At 42.3% G+C, this 19204-nt stretch overlaps 1 protein-coding gene across 2 annotated transcripts in view; it reads right to left on the bottom strand.

Moving 5' to 3' along the window:
* SMARCC1 (SWI/SNF related BAF chromatin remodeling complex subunit C1) overlaps nucleotides 1–19204 on the bottom strand; it is a 176831-nt gene that overhangs the window by 129077 nt on the left and 28550 nt on the right. For both annotated transcript variants that reach the window (XM_084618951.1, XM_084618950.1), the window contains 3 exons: nucleotides 15713–15782; nucleotides 11053–11122; nucleotides 7289–7364 (listed from right to left, as the gene is read on the bottom strand). In XM_084618951.1, coding sequence (XP_084475077.1) covers nucleotides 7289–7364; nucleotides 11053–11122; nucleotides 15713–15782 — 216 coding nt within the window. The remainder of the gene's footprint in view (nucleotides 1–7288; nucleotides 7365–11052; nucleotides 11123–15712; nucleotides 15783–19204) is intronic.

Below are 19204 nucleotides of genomic sequence, written 5' to 3' on the forward strand. Positions count from 1 at the left end.
GCTACACGTACTGCTCTGAGATCCGTGACATTTATGTGCAGGGAGAGTTCTTGGGGCCAGAGGCCCTGAGTCCTGAGGTTGTTGTGGTTGGCTCCCCACCCTAAGTCCAGTATGTCCGAGATTAAAGCTACAGACGGTCAAAGAGTAGCAAAGGTCACCCCCATCATTACTGATCTTGGGTCTTTCCACCATTGCAGGGAGGCAAGGACATGGGGAGGAACTGTGAGTATATAGAGTCCAAATGGTGTCTGTTGAGGGACTATACCAACACTAGCCACATCTGGAGGGGGGGAAGTCTTGCATGTTGAAACACAAGTGCATGCCACCATGTGCCCCAGTTGCTTGAGGCAAACCCAAGCTGTCGTAATTGGGTGGACCATGACATCGGATATCAGGTCCGACATGGTCCTGAATTGGGCTTCCGGCAGGAAGGCCCTACCTTGGATCAAGTCAAGCACTCCCCAATACATTCTATTCTCTGAACCGAGACAAGAATTGACTTTTATCAGCAGACCCAGTGCTCGGAAAGTGGTTTGGACTGTGCTGATGCTGTTCTGAACTTGAGCCTGCCAGCCTTTGATCAGCCAGTCATCAAGGCACAGGTAGACCTGGATGCCTCGCCATCTAAGGAAGGCTGCTACCTCCAAACATAGATTTAGTGAAAATCCAGGGGGGGGGGGAGGGGAGACACAGGGGCGGGCACTGATAGGCTGAAGGGAAGAGTGGTGAACTGGTAGTGGTGCTGACCCTGAGACAAACCTGAGAAATCTTCTGTGACCACAGAAAATAGAAATGTGAAAATATACATCCTTTAAGTCAAGGATGGTGTAACAGTCTCCTGAATCCAGAGAGATAATGCGGAACCTGTTCCTTAAGGTATCTGTTGAGGTGACGCAGGTCCAGGATGGTTCAGATTTCCCCTTTGGCCTTTGGGATTAGGAAATATCAGGAATAAAAACCTCTTTCCTCTCAAATCTTGTTGAACACCTCCCCCACCCCCATTCGTAGGAGGGGCTGCACCTCCTAGGCGAGGAGATGCTCGTGAGAAGGATCCCTGAAGAAGGATGGGGAAGGAGAACTGGAGGGAGAGGCAGATGAAAACTGAAGGGTATAGCCAATTGTTACTGTACTTGGAACACAACAGTCCGATGTTATGTATGACCATGCTGGCCTAAAGTGTGACAGATGGTCCAAAAGTAAAAAGGGGAATGGATCCGAAATGGTGATTGGTACAGCAGCCTTGTGTGCACCTTCAAAACACCTGCTTGGGCCCCCTGGAGTACCTCTGAGACCCTGGCTGGGAGGCTGAGGTGGATGAGTGTGGTTAGCACCATTTATAACCTTTTCCTTTGTAGAGCTCTTATCTTGGAGGCACCGAGAAACAAGGAGGATGTTGGGGTCTGAAGTGCTTCCTGAAAGCCAGCAGAGCATAAAGGCCGAAAAATGGTAGGGTGGTCCTAGAGGAGCCTTCGGAGGGGAGGCCCTAGATGGACTGTTGGACCTTGTGAGAAAGCTCCAAGGACTGGAGCCAAGAACGCCACCTCACGGTGACAGTGGAGGCCATTGTCCTGGCTGTCACATTGACTGCATTCAGAGCCACCTGTAGAGAAGTTGTAGCCACATTTTTACCCTCTTCCAAGAGGGCAGCAAATTCTTGCCTTGCATCTTGGGGCAGGGAGTCTTTAAATTTAGCCAGTGAGTCCCACAGATTATAACTATCTCCCCAGCAAAGCTTGCTGGTTAGAGCTAGGTAGTTGAAGGCTACCTGTCTAATTAACCTTTCTTCCGAAAATGTTGTGCTCAAGTGGCCTTGCCTGTCCCTCATTTGCTGCAGCTGCCACCAGAGATCTTGGAGGATAGTGCGAGTACAAGTATTTGAACCCACTCACTGGCACATAATAATTTTTCTCTGCCCTCCGTGAGGCGGGGGAAGAGAAGGAGTTTGCCATAGGGTCTTGACTGGTCCAATCGCCACCTCATTGATGTGTAAGGCCACCTTAGAGGAAGCTACTGCAGCCAGGATCTCAGTAAGGCTGTGGGATGTCTCTTTAAGGTCCTCAATTTCCAGACTCAGGTTCGCAGCTACCCATTTCAAAAGGTCCTGATGGGCCCTGAAATCGCCCTGCAGAATCAGGCTATTGGGTCCTGTGAAAGCCTTGTGTGGAGAGGATGAGGAGGAAGTTTGCACAAGAGGAGGGGTTCCCTCTTCTTCCCCAGCCTCAGCGATGTCCAACCAGGGTTGGTACTAGAGTTGGGGTCTGATGCTGAGCAAGGAGGAGTGGTAGCGTGCCTCCCGGAAACAACCAAGTAGGAGCAATGGGAGGGAGGACCCAGTGCCAGGGGAAATCCCCAGCGGTTCCAGTACAGCCACTGCATTGGCCAGTGACCCATTGGGAGGACTGGTACTGAAGTCTGGTGGTGTATAGGTTGGATACCTGTGGTGAGCCTGAGGTTGCACATATGGTTCCCCTTTGGACTCAGAAGAGAGGTCTCTCTCAGAGACCATGGAGGAGTGGTAGCTGATTCTGCCACCATGTGATGCCCAGGTTCTGGGACCGGTGGCGGACCAGAGATGGTTGGGACACTGGGATCAGGGTTGGATTGCCTCTACAGGGTGCCAGGGGGCCCTGTGTTGGGAATGAGCCTGATGCCCTCTGTTGCTTCTTGATTCTGGACACTGGAGCTGGAGGGTGTCCCAACAGAGCTGGAGGGGACCGAGAGAGAAAGTAGGACCCTCGCTGCTTGAACAGCCTCTGAGATCGACGGAACAGCCAAGGTGGCTTCCGGTTATTGGCGGACGGTCCCACATCAGACTCATCACTCTAGGCAGAGTTGACAGTGCCATCATGGGCCTGGGAATGGAAGAGTGGCCTGGGACGGGTCTCACTGTGCTGCCTTCCCTCCCCGCACTTGTCTTTCTTCTTCACCCGTGAGTGCCGTCTGTTGGTGCGCTGCTTTTTGTGCTTTTTCCTTGGCACCTAGATAATAAATAGTGCCAGGAAGAGCTCGGTGCCAGAGCAGCACTTCACCCCAATGCCGAAATGCTTGGTGTCAGATCAGAGCACCTCTGCTCTGAGTCTGGTCTGAGGACAGCTTCCATGAAGACAGCCTTCAGCCTAATGTCTCTGCCCTCTTTAATGCATGGTCTGAAGTCCCGACAGATCTGGCACTTGTCCTTCATGTGAGTCTTCCACCAAGCACTTCAAGTAGTTGGAGTACGGATCACTCATGGGCATAGGTTTGCCATAGAAGGCATAAGGTTTGAAGCCCGTGGATCATGGCATGCCTGGCCCCTGGGGTGACTGAGTCCCTTGACGACAGGATCTATTTACACTATGTACAATAATATTAATTACAAAAACTATACATACTAAACTATGATAACTAAGAACGAAGAGCGAGAGTCCAAAACCCCTGGGAAGAAAGCCTTGCCAAAGCAAAAAGGGTTGGTCCAGCAACTGTCATGGGCGGTAAGAAGGAACTGAAAGCGTTCATGGCTGGCAGCACTCCTTATACTGGTGCATGAGCACACGGCTCCAGAGGGTGCTAGAGCCAGCCCAACGGATACCACGACGGGAAAAATCTATGGCAATGGTGCATGCAGTGTGCACACACCTAACATGGAATGGACATGAGCAAGCACTCAAAGAAAAAACAGTCTCAACAAAGCTGTGAGGTAAGTGAAATAAGGATCACATCACCATCACTGAAATACAGGTTTCAGAGTAACAGCCGTGTTAGTCTGCATTCGCAAAAAGAAAAGGAGTACTTGTGGCACCTTAGAGACTAATCAATTTATTTGAGCATAAGCTTTCGTGAGCTACAGCTCACTTCATCGGATGCATATTGTGGAAAGTGTAGAAGAACTTTTTATACACACAAAGCATGAAAAAATACCTCCCCCCACCCCTCTCCTGCTGGTAATAGCTTATCTAAAGTGATCGCTTTCCTTACAATGTGTATGATAATCAAGGTGGGCCATTTCCAGCACAAATCCAGGGTTTAACAAGAACGTCCGGGGGGGGCAGAGGGGGGTAGGAAAAAACAAGGGGAAATAGGTTACCTTGCATAATGACTTAGCCACTCCCAGTCTCTATTCAAGCCTAAGTTAATTGTATCCAATTTGCAAATGAATTCCAATTCAGCAGTCTCTCACTGGAGTCTGGATTTGAAGTTTTTTTGTTGTAATATCGCAACTTTCATGTCTGTAATCGCGTGACCAGAGAGATTGAAGTGTTCTCCCACTGTTTTATGAATGTTATAATTCTTGACATCTGATTTGTGTCCATTTATTCTTTTACGTAGAGACTGTCCAGTTTGACCAATGTACATGGCAGAGGGGCATTGCTTGCACATGATGGCATATATCACACTGGTGGATGTGCAGGTGAATGAGCCTCTGATAGTGTGGCTGATGTTATTAGGCCCTGTGATGGTGTCCCCTGAATAGATATGTGGGCACAGTTGGCAGCGGACTTTGTTGCAAGGATAGGTTCCTGGGTTAGTGGTTCTGTTGTGTGGTATGTGGTTGCTGGTGAGTATTTGCTTCAGGTTGGGGGGCTGTCTGTAGGCAAGGACTGGCCTGTCTCCCAAGATTTGTGAGTGTGTTGGGTCATCCTTCAGGATAGGTTGTAGATCCTTAATAATGCGTTGGAGGGGTTTTAGTTGGGGGCTGAAGGTGACGGCTAGTGGCGTTCTGTTATTTTCTTTGTTAGGCCTGTCCTGTAGTAGGTGACTTCTGGGAACTCTTCTGGCTCTATCAGTTTCTTCACTTCCGCAGGTGGGTACTGTAGTTGTAAGAATGCTTGATAGAGATCTTGTAGGTGTTTGTCTCTGTCTGAGGGGTTGGAGAAAAAACCTGGATTTGTGCTGGAAATGGCCCAACTTGATTATCATACACATTGTAAGGAGAGTGATCACTTTAGATAAGCTATTACCAGCAGGAGAGTGGGGTGGGGGGAGGTATTTTTCATGCTTTGTGTGTATAAAAAGATCTTCTATACTTTCCACAGTATGCATCCGATGAAGTGAGCTGTAGCTCACGAAAGCTTATGCTCAAATAAATTGGTTAGTCTCTAAGGTGCCAAAAGTACTCCTTTTCTTTTTACTGAAATACAGCTACCTCTTGGATGAGACAAATTAGTTCTCAGAGAACCTTGCAATGCTACATAACAATTGTGGGAGTGAAAGTGCAAGGCAATTTTAGACGAGAAATAAAAATCAGCAGACCTGGAATTTGCCTCTATTACAATGCCCCAGGGGCATTGATTCAAGTACTACAGAAAGTGGTATTGGGGATTCAAAAAGAACCAAATAAGTGTTTTTTCAGAAAGAGTCTAGATAGCCATCTGTCTTGGATTGTTTAGACACAACAAACCCTGCATCTTGGCAAGGGGTTAGACTAGATGACTTGATGGTTCTATGAATGCCCAATATGCTGTTAAAGGAGCTGTAATACTGGAATTGCCAACTTTCAGAGGAGACACTATGAAGGGATGAAACAGACAGGAAAGGGTTATGAGTTGCTTGCCTGTCACATAACTCAGCTGGGATTAAAGAAAGGGGTGTGTCATTCTTTCAGGACTAAGAGGCTAGGGGAAAGACCTCTGGGTCTGCAGCATGCTTTGATCAGGGGAATTTATTTGTTTTGTGTTACTTCATATTTTGTGTTTTTTTTTAAAAAAAACCCACAAAGTTATGCCCTTAGGCAAGGGCCTGAAACAGACTCCGCGAGCACGGCACTGATGTTTCCTGGGCTGGAGAGATACTGATTACCTTTGGGGATTAAAAATACCATGGCACTTTTTCAGAGAGTCTAAACCAAAAGGGACCCACTGTGTTAATCTAGTCTGACCTCCTGTATAACGCAGGCCACAGAACTTCCCCGAAATAATTCCTAAAGCAGATCTTTCAGAAAAAAGTCCAATCTTGATTTAAAAATTGTCAGTGACAGAAAATCCACCACAACCCCTGGTAAATTGTTCCAATGGTTAGTTTACTCTCACTGTTATAAATGTATACCTCACTTCCAGTCTGAATTTGTTTAGCTTCAACTTTCCAGCCACTGGATTGTGTTATAACCTTTCTTTTTGAGATTGAGGAGCCCATTATTAAATATTTGTCCCCCATGTAGGGACTTACAGACTAATCAAGTCACCCCTTAAATTTTCTCTTTGTTAAGCTAATTAGATAAGCTCCTTGAGTCTATCACTATAAGGTACGTTTTCTAATTCTTTAATCATTCTTGTGGCTCTTCTCTGAACCCTCTCTAATTTATCAGCTTCCTTCTTTAATTGCGGACACAAAATGGTACACAGCATTCCAACAGTGGTTGCACCAACGTCAAATACAAAGGTAAAGTAAGCGCTCTACTCCTACTTGAGATTCCTGTTTATGCAACCAAGGATTGCATTAGCCCTTTTGATCACAGCACTGGGAGCACACATTCAGGTAATTATCTACCACAACCCCCAAATCTTTCTCAAAGTCACTGCTTCCCAGGATGATAATCATACTCCTGGGGGATTCTATTTAACATTTACATTACAGTAATGCCCAGGGACCAACCAAATCAGGGTCCAATCATAAGGATGCTACCCTCATGTTCTAGGCAGATCTCAGTTTGTATATTACAGTCTATCCAAGTTTCCCCTGAAATTTGATCACAAATGGTATTTTTCCACTCTCAGTCCTAAACGGTTGTATGATGATGCTATGCCCAACTAAACAGTTGCTAGGTTCTACCTCAGCAGTGGCTGAAATTTAGTGGTGAGTAAAGAGATTCTGATAGTACAGAGCACTTTGAATGAGGCCTAATTAAATGTAAGAGATTATCCTTGGCATAACAGGGATGTGTTATTTCCTCTTTCCCGTTCTTTATAATCACCAGAAGCAACATTTGGGTCATCTCCAAACCAAAGAAATGTGGGTGTTTTATATGTTAATTGTGATACTAAAAATATTGATTTTGACTTTTTCCATGTAAGTGGGAAAGACTGCATGCACATGCATCTGTCGTTAGATGTTTGGCTGCATGTGTCTGTTCTTTTTGTGTGCTGTACTGACTCTGGCCAAATAGCCCATACAACAGGCTCTGATCGAACTGCTCGATAAATCCACAGACTCAGTTTTTAGCCTCAGGTTCATACCAGGCCTTTAACACAAGGCCTTATATCTCAGGCCGTCTTTCTACTACATCTTCATCCTTTCAAAACACCCTCCAGAACAGCACCTCAGGATACAACATACTTAAATAGCACTTCAGAACAATTTTCTTAAAGGCTCTCACCTTCCATGGTTTTTCTGGAATTGGAGCATCTTCAATTTCAGCTTCAATGTCACTAGCATGAACCCAAGTATCATAGCTAAAAGGGAAATCAGAAGAGAAAAAATGAATTGGTCCTCTAGGTTGTTCATCCCAAAAACCACTGGAAAGAGCGTTTGTTGAGCCATCAAAGCATGTTCAAATCATACCACTAGGACAGAATGGTGTCAAGTTATTTTCTATCATAAGAAAATTTGCTGGCTTCTCTCAGAGGAATATTAAAAAAAATGCAGTGGAAAAAGGAGTGATTCAATGCAACTGATGCAATACAGAAATTTAAATTTCTGAGTTAGAAATTTATAAAAGCTCACGAACAGTAAATTATATATTTTCTGATAATTTCAGGTTTCGGTGGTGTTTAAGGAATTCCTAAGTGAATTCTTATTTCTCTGCACCATTAATTTACTAAGTTGCTCCCATGTTTCTTAACCTTATCGATTTTAATTAAGATTCATTAGACTCCGAAAATAAAAGGCAGCAATATAATCTTTCCCACAAGCCTCTAGTTCTACAGAATCCATCTGACCATTATTTTCCTGTTTCACCAAATTACGTGCCATCCCAAAAAATGGTCACTTGCAACAGTTCAACCGAAAAAAAGTCAGATAACTTTGTAATCAACACTAGGCATGTGATAAAGACCCAAGCAGGCCACAGCATTTCTTTGCTCTCACTTTAATTGGCTGGATTATCTGATTTTTATATGGACACAGTTGGTACGCAGAACTGAATATAACTGATGTAAAAATAAAAGTGTACTAAAAATGCTTTATTGCAAAATGAAGAAGTAATTAGGAAGTGTGGTCCCATCCCTCCCACCTGCGAATTTGGTGTTCACTTCTACTGGACACATACACACAACCCCTGTTGAAATCAACGAGTCCTGCAAGCATACCACAACGGACATTTTGGCCCTAGGAAGGGATTTTTTTCAATAGAAATTTTTACATTTAGGTTTGCAGATTCCTAGTGCAAAGGCCATTTACACCAAGCTGTCATTGAAATCTACACAGTTCCATGGGAAAATTTAGATTTACTTTCATGCTGGTTATTGGATGGCTGTAATGGGCATGATTATAAACAAATTCTTATCTACTGTAAATTTTCATCTCATATTCACACTACATAGTATGGTGCAATTACACTCTAAACAGTGCCTTTGAGAAATAAGTTGGTGGGGTTGTATATTTAATAACTTTCAATCCAATTAGGTCAATATATAAAAGTGTGGGTTTTTTTTTTTTTTTAAAAAATATTAAGCATACACACAACCAACACAGAAAGCTACCTGGGATCTGAAAATGTAGTTGTGTTCTGCCTCTTACATCACACCATCAGTAATAAAGATCCTCAGCTAACAGCTGTAGTTAATTGTGGTTTTAACAAAGAGGGCAATTAATCATTGAAACAAATTAACAGAGAAGTGGTGGATTTGCCATTTCTTGGTATCTTCAAATCAATTTCAGGAAGATATGCTTTAGTCAAACACAAGTTATTGGGCTTGATATGGGGTAGCTGGGTGAAGTTTAATGGCCTGTGATATACAGGAGGTCAGACTAGATGATCTAAGGGGCTCTTCTGGTTTTATGATCTATGAAAATATAAAATGGGATTAGACAGTGACACACAAAATGGGAAATGACTGCCTAGGAAGGAGTCCTAGCTGGGATGATTTAATTGGGGATTGGTCCTGCTTTTGAGCAGGGGGTTGGACTAGATGACCTCCTGAGGTCCCTTCCAACCCTGACATTCTATGATTCTATGAGTACTGCAGAAAGAGATCTGGATATCATAGTGGATCACAAAATAAATATGAGTCACAGTGTCACACTGTGCCAAAAAAAGCAAACATCATCCCGGGATGCATTAGCAGGAATATTGTAAGCAAGACACAAGAAGTAATGCTTCTGCTCTACTCTGTGCTGATTGGGACTCAACTGGATTATTGTGTCCAGTTCTGGGCACCATATTTCAGGAAAGATGTGGACAAACTGCAGAAGTCCAGAGAACAACAACAAAAATGACGAAAGGTCTAGCAAACATGACCTATGAGGGAAGATTGAAAAAAAATAAAAATAAAAATAGGCCTTTAATCTGGAGAAGAAAAGATTGAGCGGGGACATACCAGTTTTCAAGTTCATAAAGGGTTCTTACAAGGAGGAGGGAGAAAAATTGTTCTTTTTAACCTCTGAGGATAGGACAAGCAGCAATGGGCTTAAATTGCAGCACGGGAGGTTTAGGTTGGACATTAGGAAAGACTTCCTATCTGCTAGGGTGGCTAAGCACTGGAATAAATTGCCTAGGGAGGTTGTGGAATCTCCATCATTGGAGATTTTTGAGAGGAGGTTAGACAAACACCTGTCAGGGACCGTCTAGACTCTAGATCAGTGGTTCTTAACCTTTACTGCAGCCTGCACCCCTTTGGTTCTCAAAATATGTTCTCGCGTCCCTTATCAAAAATCCAAATATGTTCTCGCAGCCCTTATCAAAAATCTTTGAAGTAGGTTAGTTCTTTAAACTTAGATATATTTTTTGCTTGTATATTACAGTAATAGTTTAAAAATGTATAATGTTAATAAATACATAGGTTTGATGAAACAAAGTAGTTGTACTTATGTGCCTGTGCTTAATTTGTGTTTTCGATGATTTACCTTCTAAAAAAAAGCCTGGCATGTCTCGCATCCCCAGAAAGGGCATTTCGCACCCCCAAGGGGCGTGCACCTCAGGTTAAGAACCACTGCTCTAGATAATACTTAGCCCTGCCTTGACTGCAGGGGACTGGACTATCCTACGATTCTATGAAAAGGCACTGGACTGGGACTCAGGAGATTCAGGGTAAATTACGAGGTCTATCACAGACATTGAAGGAAAAGGTGCCATATCACCAGTCCATAACCACTGGCAGTATCACACTGAGCAGCTGTATTACAGTGTAGATTTTATTCTTACGCTACGTCTACATTATGGAGCTTATGCTGGCATAGCCCTCTACAGTAGACACAGCCTATACTGACAGAAGTTTTTCTGCTGGTGTAGGACCACCACCTCTCTGAACTGCATTAGCTACATTAACATAACTGTGCCTACACTGGAGATTTTGTCAGCATAGCTCTGTTGATCAGGGGTGTGTTTTAGTCACACCGACACACACAGCTATGCCAATATAACTTTCAAGTATTATTAGAATGAACAAACTCTCTTTTCTCTAGTTCTGGGTACTGCAAGAATTACTAAGTCACTAGGAGCCCATACAGCATGAGACTAATACTCTGTGTGTTGGGTGTTCTAGCCTGTGTTGTACAGTCATTAAAAAACACCTGAAACTATCCAATCAGATGGTGTGCAAAATGGTGAAAATAAGTGCATGTGTGGGGGAGGAGGGATGTTTAAACTTTTCTTTTACATGAAACTAACGGGCCTGACCCTGTGGCATTATTCTGTAGGACTAGAAAAGAAGAGCACAAGTACAGACCATACAAAGCTGGGATGTCACCATTTTGTTCTGAAAAACAATGTGCAAGTTCACTAAACTTAATCACAGCTGCAGAGCAGAAGGTGGTTTGACATCAGGAGAAATAAGACCCACTAAAGTAAGAGGAACAGTTCATCTGTATGAGATGGATTAAATCATCTGCAATTTCAAACTTCTAGGATTTAACACTTCTCTTTTTTAACAAGCTTTTTCAGGATTTAGAGATGAAGGTTCTCTCCCCTCCTCCTTTCTTTACCTGTCTGGGTAAAAGCCCCAGTGCACCAACACCTGCTTATCTTTCTTCATCACAGGTCTCAACCATTCATCTGCAAAATGAAAAAAAAAAAAAAAAAAAAAAAAGAAAAGTCAGATTGAGATAGTAAGCTAACTCAAGCAGAGTGGCTTTGCCATAATAAGAGCAGGATTTATTTCAGGCACCTCTACCAAATGTCAAAGGAGGCAGGGAAGCTGCAGGTTGTTTTTTAAGATACTTTTTTTAATTGAGCTACAGTGTGCTCAGGGTAAGCAGCAAGATTAGCTTTCGTCTGGACTCTCATCTGTCCTAAAAACCCTACTCCTGGCCTTTGGACAAGATCTGCAGTGGGCCATTAGAAATGCAAGATCCACAGTCCTGAGTAGCAGAATGAGATAGGTAAAGAATAGAGCTGCTGCAAACATAGGGCACCTGAGCAGCCTTGTTGCCACACTACAACTTAGTCTTTTTTTTTTTTAAACAAAGGCCTATTGTATTCCTTTTAGGCCCCTATAGATTCATAAATGGACCCACTGCCAATTTGTCCACAAGAATAAACCCACTTGAAGAGTTTAAGTCTCCATTGCTGACACTGCAGACTTTAACCCTGAGGTCACTGGCTAATCCCCAGAGTTTTAGCACCCTGGTGACTGATCAGTGTGTAAAGGCTTGAAAGTGGTCACTTGAAGGCATTGTACTAGAAGAGGGGGAGGATTTCCAGCTGATGGGAAGTAGAGGTGGGTTAAGACTTGCCTGCCCTTGAAAACTCTCCCTCACCCAGCCTGCCCCCCACCTCCCCGATTCTAGCTGGTCATCTCTCCCTGCCTGCTGCTAGTTTCTAACTCTAACTTACCAGGCTGAGAACCTGGTATGGAGCATAGAACATCTCCTGCAGTACAAGGTTCAGTAAGGGGCTGCTTAAGAGGCAGAAGTAAGGTGGAGAAAGCCAGGAAGTCTAGTTCCCCAGGACAAATATATCTGTTCTAACTACTGTAAGGTTTGAAGCCCAACCCTTTCCCTCCAGAGGTTTTTCTTGTCAATTGGAAAATATCTATCCCCCCACCCCTCCCCACTGTGTCGTTGTCAGAGCTCTGAATAGCCTGTCACTCATTCCCCTAGTTTGATTTACACCCATCAGCCTGTTTCACAGGAATTAAACTTCCAGGTAAGGTGTTCCAGATACAATCCTTAAAAATGCTCCTTTTTCAGGAAGATGGTTTTGAAGGGGGAAATACTAGCCTTACACGAGGGAAAAGTCATAGATTCTAAAGCAAGAGGGGACCATTGTGATCATCTATTTGACCTCCTATATAATACAGGCTATAGAACATCCCCAAAATAATTCCTAACACAACTTTTAGGAAAAGTGTGTGCTAACTTAGCAGAACTTCTAAGGCAATGCTGACCTAGTGAGACTAGTAATCCAGTTCTTGTTTCCTTCATGCAGAACGCTATTACTAAGACACCTGTAATGACAATTGGTGCGTGGATACTGGCCAAACCAGGGACAATGAAAATGAGTTTTTGCTTATCTTGCAGTAAGAGCGTGAGCATGGTTCCAATACAGTTAGATAGGTATCTGGCACTACAGAGTCAATAGTGGTTTTTCTGAATGATGCTAGCTGTTTCTAAAAGGTGTCTTAAAATATTCATTCCCCCCCACCCCCCAATGGCATTGGAGAAGGGGGAGAGGCATTTAGAAATTTGGAGAACACTACCCAAACTGATTTTTTAAATGTAGGTTAGCTTGCGAGTCTGAACTATGCAACAGTATTTCTTGAGTTCATGGCTCCATTGCAGTCATGCTGTCCCTGAAGCTCAATAAAGTCAGGACTTAAACAGAGCCATGTATCTCTATCTAAGAATATAGTTGCAAATTCGCCAAAGATGTCAAACTGCACTCATCCCTATTCAGGAAGCAAATGGATTAAAGAGAGCTTCTGAACACAAATGAGGTAGTTATGTACCAGCATTATGTCCCTTGGAGTGCAAAACACATTCAATAAGGGATGCGAAAGGATAAAACACAACATGCTGCAGTCTACACAGGGCTAAACACTCCCATCTAGTGGAAATCCGGTGTCAGGACATAACACTATTTCAGCTTTCTTTGTGATATAGTGATATAGTGCATCCAGGAAATCCAGTCCCACAGAAAAAGTTAAATTGGAAAATGAAATTTGAAAAAGGCACTTTCTGTTGTCTCATCTTAATAAGTAAGGCTCTTTAATAGCTAGCTAGATGTTGTATGATATAAGCATGATAAAATGCTTCTAGATCAACTATGTAACATCAGATGATAATCTCAATTAGAACTGCAATATGATCTTTATTTATCTAATCCACTCATTTCATTAAAAAAGGGAAGGAGGAGGATCCTGGGAACTACAGGCCAGTCAGCCTCACCTCAGTCCCTGGAAAAATCATGAAGCAGGTCCTTCAGGAATCAATTCTGAAGCACTTAGAGGAGAGGAAAGTGATCAGGAACAGTCAGCATGGATTCACCAAGGGCAAGTCATGCCTGACTAATCTAATTGCCTTCTATGACAAAATAACTGGCTCTGTGGATGAGGGGAAAGCGGTGGACGTGTTGTTCCTTGATTTTAGCAAAGCTTTTGACACTGTCTCCCACAGTATTCTTGCCAGCAAGTTAAAGAAGTATGGGCTGCATGAATGGACTATAAGGTGGATAGAAAGTTGTCTAGATTGTCGGGCTCAACGGGTAGTGATCAATAGTTCCATGTCTAGTTAGCAGCTGGTATCAAGTGGAGTGCCCCAAGGGTTGGTCCTGGGGCCGGTTTTGTTCAGTATCTTCATAAATGATCTGGAGGATGGTATGGATTGCACCCTCAGCAAGTTTGCAGATGACACTGGGAGGAGAGGTAGATATGCTGGAGGGTAGGGATAGGATAGAGAGGGACCTAGACAAATTAGAGGATTTGGCCAAAAGAAATCTGATGAGGTTCAACAAGGACAAGCACAGAGTCCTGCACTTAGGACGGAAGAACCCCATTCACCGCTACAGACTAGGGACCGAATGGCTCGGCAGCAGTTCTGCAGAAAAGGACCTAGGGGTTACAGTGGACGAGAAGCTGGATATGAGTCAACAGTGTTCCCTTGTTGCCAAGAAGGCCAATGGCATTTTGGGATGTATAAGTAGGGGCATTGCCAGCAGATCGAGGGACGTGATCGTTCCCCTCTATGCGACATTGGTGAGGCCTCATCTGGAGTACTGTGTCCAATTTTGGGCCCCACACTACAAGGATGTGGAAAAATTGGAAAACGTCCAGCGGAGGGCAACAAAAACGATTAGGGGACTGGAACACATGACTTATGAGGAGAGGCTGAGGGAACTGGGATTGTTTAGTCTGCGGAAGAGAAGAATGAGTGGGGATTTGATAGCTGCTTTCAACTACTTGAAAGGAGGTTCCAAAGAGCATGGATCTAGACTGTTCTCAGTGGTAGCTGATGACAGAACAAGGAGTAATGGTCTCAAGTTGGAGTGGGGGAGGTTTAAGTTGGATATTAGGAAAAACTTTTTCACTACGAGGGTGGTGAAATACTGGAATGCGTTACTTAGGGAGGCGGTGGAATCTCCTTCCTTAGATATTTTTAAGGTCAGGCTTGACAAAGCCGTGGCTGGGATGATTTAGCTGGGGATTGGTCCTGCTTTGAGCAAAGGGTTGGACTAGATGACCTCCTGAGGTCCCTTCCAACCCTGATATTCTATGATTCTATGATTAATTTTCATTGATATTGCTTTCACTGCCACTTGTGGCTTAACCAATTCAGACATGCACCGGGAAGCAAGGATGCTAACTACACTTCTATCCCTATGAAACTATACAAAGTAGTTTTTAATTCTTACGTGTTTTATTTTGGCTCCAGTGTTCTCTACCACAGATCTAGCTCTGTTTCTTAAGAGGTACGATTAGGAAAGCAAAACATTTAACCTTTTTACCTATTCTTATATACTATCAATCCTGTCTCAAGTTAGTTTTCAGTGTCATTTTTGTACTTAGTCCTGGTAGTGTTGATGTGGAGCTATTTTATCACAATCCCACTGAATACGAGTTGAAATACATAATTTTGTATGGATTAGCTCTGCCACCCAGAGATCAGGGGCAAAAACAAATCACCAAGGTGAAGTCACTGGGAGAGGTGGTCCATGGTAGGTTCAGTCTCAAGGCCTGCTTACACCACCAATTCGTAAAAATTTTGTAATCTATGACCACTCCTTCCTTTGGCTTTTTCATAGTCTTGATTTTCCTTTGCATCTCCTCTAGATTATAAATTCTGAAGCATGGAATGTGATAATCTGTTGTACATAGCACCAAGTTTTACGCTGCCAGCGCTTAATGCTAACAGCACAGACTTTCACTCAATCAAGGCCTACATCATCATATGCTTTCCAGAAAATATAGTTCCAGATCTATAAAAAAAAACACTCATTGTACCCCAACCCCCCACCCCCATATTGTGACGCAGGACATTTAGGACTACAAACCATTTAAAGTCAAATCTTGAAAGTTATTGCTTTCTGAACAACTCTCAGTATTAAGCTGAGTGCATCTTCGTACCTAGTGGTTTTGTATAGCAACCATCACTTTAGCAGTTAAGTGTTTTAGTTACAAGATTCATAGACAAACTCTGTATGATTTACCATCATCCAGTGAGGTAGGATTAGGATAAATATGGTGGGTGGCCTTTGCCTTCTCATCAGTGACGGTTCCCTATGGAAAAAAGTGAAACACTGCTTGAGAATCCATAGCTACACAGAAATAACTTCCTCCTACAAACAGAAAAAACTTTCTATTTCAGAAACATTAGTGGGTGATTTTAGTTATAATATAGTAAGATCCAGAACCTAGGTGGCTCAACCCTATTACTTCCAATAGTCTAAAGGTATCAGAATAGGAGGTTACTCTTCATCTTTTGGAGGCTACCTCTTTCCCCTAGCTGTGCTTTGCTATATTTTCAGAAGGGTTGCTTCAGGCACACCATCCTGCCTCCACCTGGTATCGCCTTGGCCCTTCTCACCTCCGTCTTTCCTTTCCTCTCACTGCTATTCTCTTTCTTTCCTCATCCTTCTCTTTCCCAAATCTCAGTCTATGCAAGTCTATTGTGTACATTCCTATGAGAAGATACCCATAACTGTGTTTAAATATAAACACACTTTGCTTCAAACTGTAATTTTAAAGGGACACTGTCAACTTGATTTTTTTTTTTAAAAATAGACTAAAAAAATTCCGGTTTCTGAGAGAGCCTCCTTTAAATAGTAGGTCCTGAACTTTAAACAAACCTAAAAAGAGAGTTCCTTTAAAAAAAATTAGGGCTGTTCTGCTCCCCCTTCAATGTTTAAAAGGATCTGTTTAACAAGGGAAAAGACAAATATGAAAGAGAAAACAATGACACTGACAATACTCAAAGCTCTGTCAAATGCTCATAGTAAATTATAAAAGATACGCTATTTTCACTGACGACTTTGTCAGAGTAATTTTAGGTGTTACTTGTAACTGTAAAAGATAAACGTCTGTCTGAAATTGTCTGTATTTTCAAGTCGATAGTGTCCATTTAAATATTATAATACTCAACTGTTTATTATTTTTTTAAAATTAGATATTTGTTAACCGAGGATGCCATATTGCTTGCATGGTGTATCTATAAATACAAAATTGCCTTTCCTCTGCACTAAAAACATCAAGATTATCCAACATAATACACAGAGCCTTATAGTCACTACACAGCAGAAAGAATCACACCCAAGGGACAATCGGACTCTACAGATATATTTCTTCAAAATCTATTGAATTTTTCTTAGGTGGAGGGAGATGTATTTACAGAAATGGAAATGTACAGTATTTTTCACACAAACTATATTCCAAAACATATTTTACAGAATTAGATACTAGGGCAGTAGAGAGCATATGGTTAAGTTACAGGAAACAGAACGGTGAATAAATCAAAGCATTCAGTAGACAAGGCTACCATCTGCAAAGGGAAAAAAGTTAGGAGACCTATGCATGGGAGAAGAGAGATGCATTTAAGATGAGAGCAGAGTATGAGAGAGATACCACCAGATGGCTGTTCAGATGGCAAAGTAAATCCCATACTCCTAAAATTTACTGCTTTACACTTACATAGCCCATTTCACATCTCAAACTCCTTTTTATACACAAAGGAGTTAATAATCATCATCCTCCCAGTAAAGAAGGTAAGTATAATTGCCATTTTAAAGACGGGGAAACAGAGAGATGTTTAAGTGACTTGCCTAAAAACACACAAGTCTGTAATATAGCCAGGAATAGAACCTAGACCCCACCCTAGACCCAGGTGTGCATGGCCACAAAAACACTCCCTTCTTTACACCAGGGATGAGCAACTTTAAGAAGAATACGGACACAAAATCCATTAAAACCTTTTGGTGGGCCCAACATTCTTTTAAAGAGGTTATATACTGCGTAACTCAGAAACGTTTGCCACAATATAACATGTTAACATACATTTAACCCTGTATTAACACTGTAAAACCAAAGTGTTATTCAAAATAAAAGTCACTGTTAGCACAACCTTGAATTTTTTTTTTTTTTTTTTTAAAAAGATTCAACTTAACTCTTTCACTAACTTTTTTTTCAGTGTCCAGAAGAGGACGGGGATTAATAAATGAAAACAAAAAATAAAAATATCTTAATGTTTTTCTCTGCTGTTTTTCATTGTTATAGTACCTTGCCTGTCAGAGTGAAACTCGGCTTGAGCCTGCCTGCGCACTAAGAAGGGCACATCTATATCATAAACTGGAAGAGTTTCATCAGTCAGTTGGTTCCTTCCTTAGACTTCAAATGATTCAATTTAGAAAAGTTACTTTCACAAGCCTAAGTAGCCCCAAACATAGAACAAGTTCAGTGACCACTTTCTCAGACTCGGGAAATGGGATTTAGGAAGCAGTTTCCAAAACTGAATGCCTCTTTCATCCTTCTTTCAAAAAGGATTAGCCTGCAGTCTGCTTAGTTCTAGTTGGTGTTCATTGACAACAGATGCAAATGAATCATTAAAAAGGATGAGGTGAGGTCAAAAACTTTCAAAATCCTTAAAACATTGATGGAAATTAAGCAGCAGCATTTCAACATCAGTAGTGTACCCGCTGAACACTGACTTGCACGCTTGCCGTTTCAATGCAAATGCAGCACATATTATAAAGCAGGCAAAATCCAAACCCAACAGGAGAGTCTTAAAAAATTCACTCAAACCACCCAAATGAGCAATGACATCCAAAATATCTGGTCCATGCCTTGCAATTGAAGATTCAAATGTCAGGTTTTAGCAGCCAAAAATGCCATACTACAGAAAAACAGAATCTTCCATTGTTTCCTGAAACTCCCTAGTATCAGAACTTGCAGTGTTTTTCAAAAAGGTGACAATCTCCCCTCAAAGTGCAAATTATCTGTCAAGAGAGACAAAATGGTGAGGTAATTTTTTTTTTTATTGGACCAACCTCTGTGTAAGCTCGAAAGCTTGTCTCTCTCACCGACAAAAGATATTACCTCGCCCACCTTGTGTCTCTAATATCCTGGGACCAACATAGCTACAACAACACTGCATACAATAATCTCTCAAGACATTTATCATGATTCATCCATCATACTTCAGCGTATGGCTCCAAGTCGCCATACTTTACATACACTTCACTGAGAAAAGCCACAAATTTGCTATTGTTGCCACCTCAAATTACGTTTGTAACTTTCATGACCACATTCATGACATGATCAAAGTTCAGTGATGTTCCATACAGCGCCTTCTGATGGATAATGCAGTGCAGTGTTGGGCAATTCACTTCACTGTGCTTCAACAAATGTGCAAACCTGACCTTTGATCTACACATAGTCGGTGGCCCGTCTGTAATAGAAGTAGGCAACTTTTCAAAAATCTGCAACAGCCTCCTGAACTGCACCAAAAATATCTGGGGCCTTTTTTGTTCTGTGTAATGAGGCTAACTTCATAAACTCTTCATGCATGTTAAAACTGGTGTCAATCGTCTGGATATATATCTGTAGCTGACTTGATTCTGACACATCTGTACTCTAGTGTCAAAAGAAATGAAGAACAATTGAGCATAATTATGGTTAACTTTTCTTCCACATGTTCATGCTTACCTAAC

Source organism: Lepidochelys olivacea, assembly GCF_965140295.1.
Source record: "Lepidochelys olivacea isolate rLepOli2 genome assembly, chromosome: 2".
NCBI lineage: Eukaryota > Metazoa > Chordata > Testudines > Cheloniidae > Lepidochelys > Lepidochelys olivacea.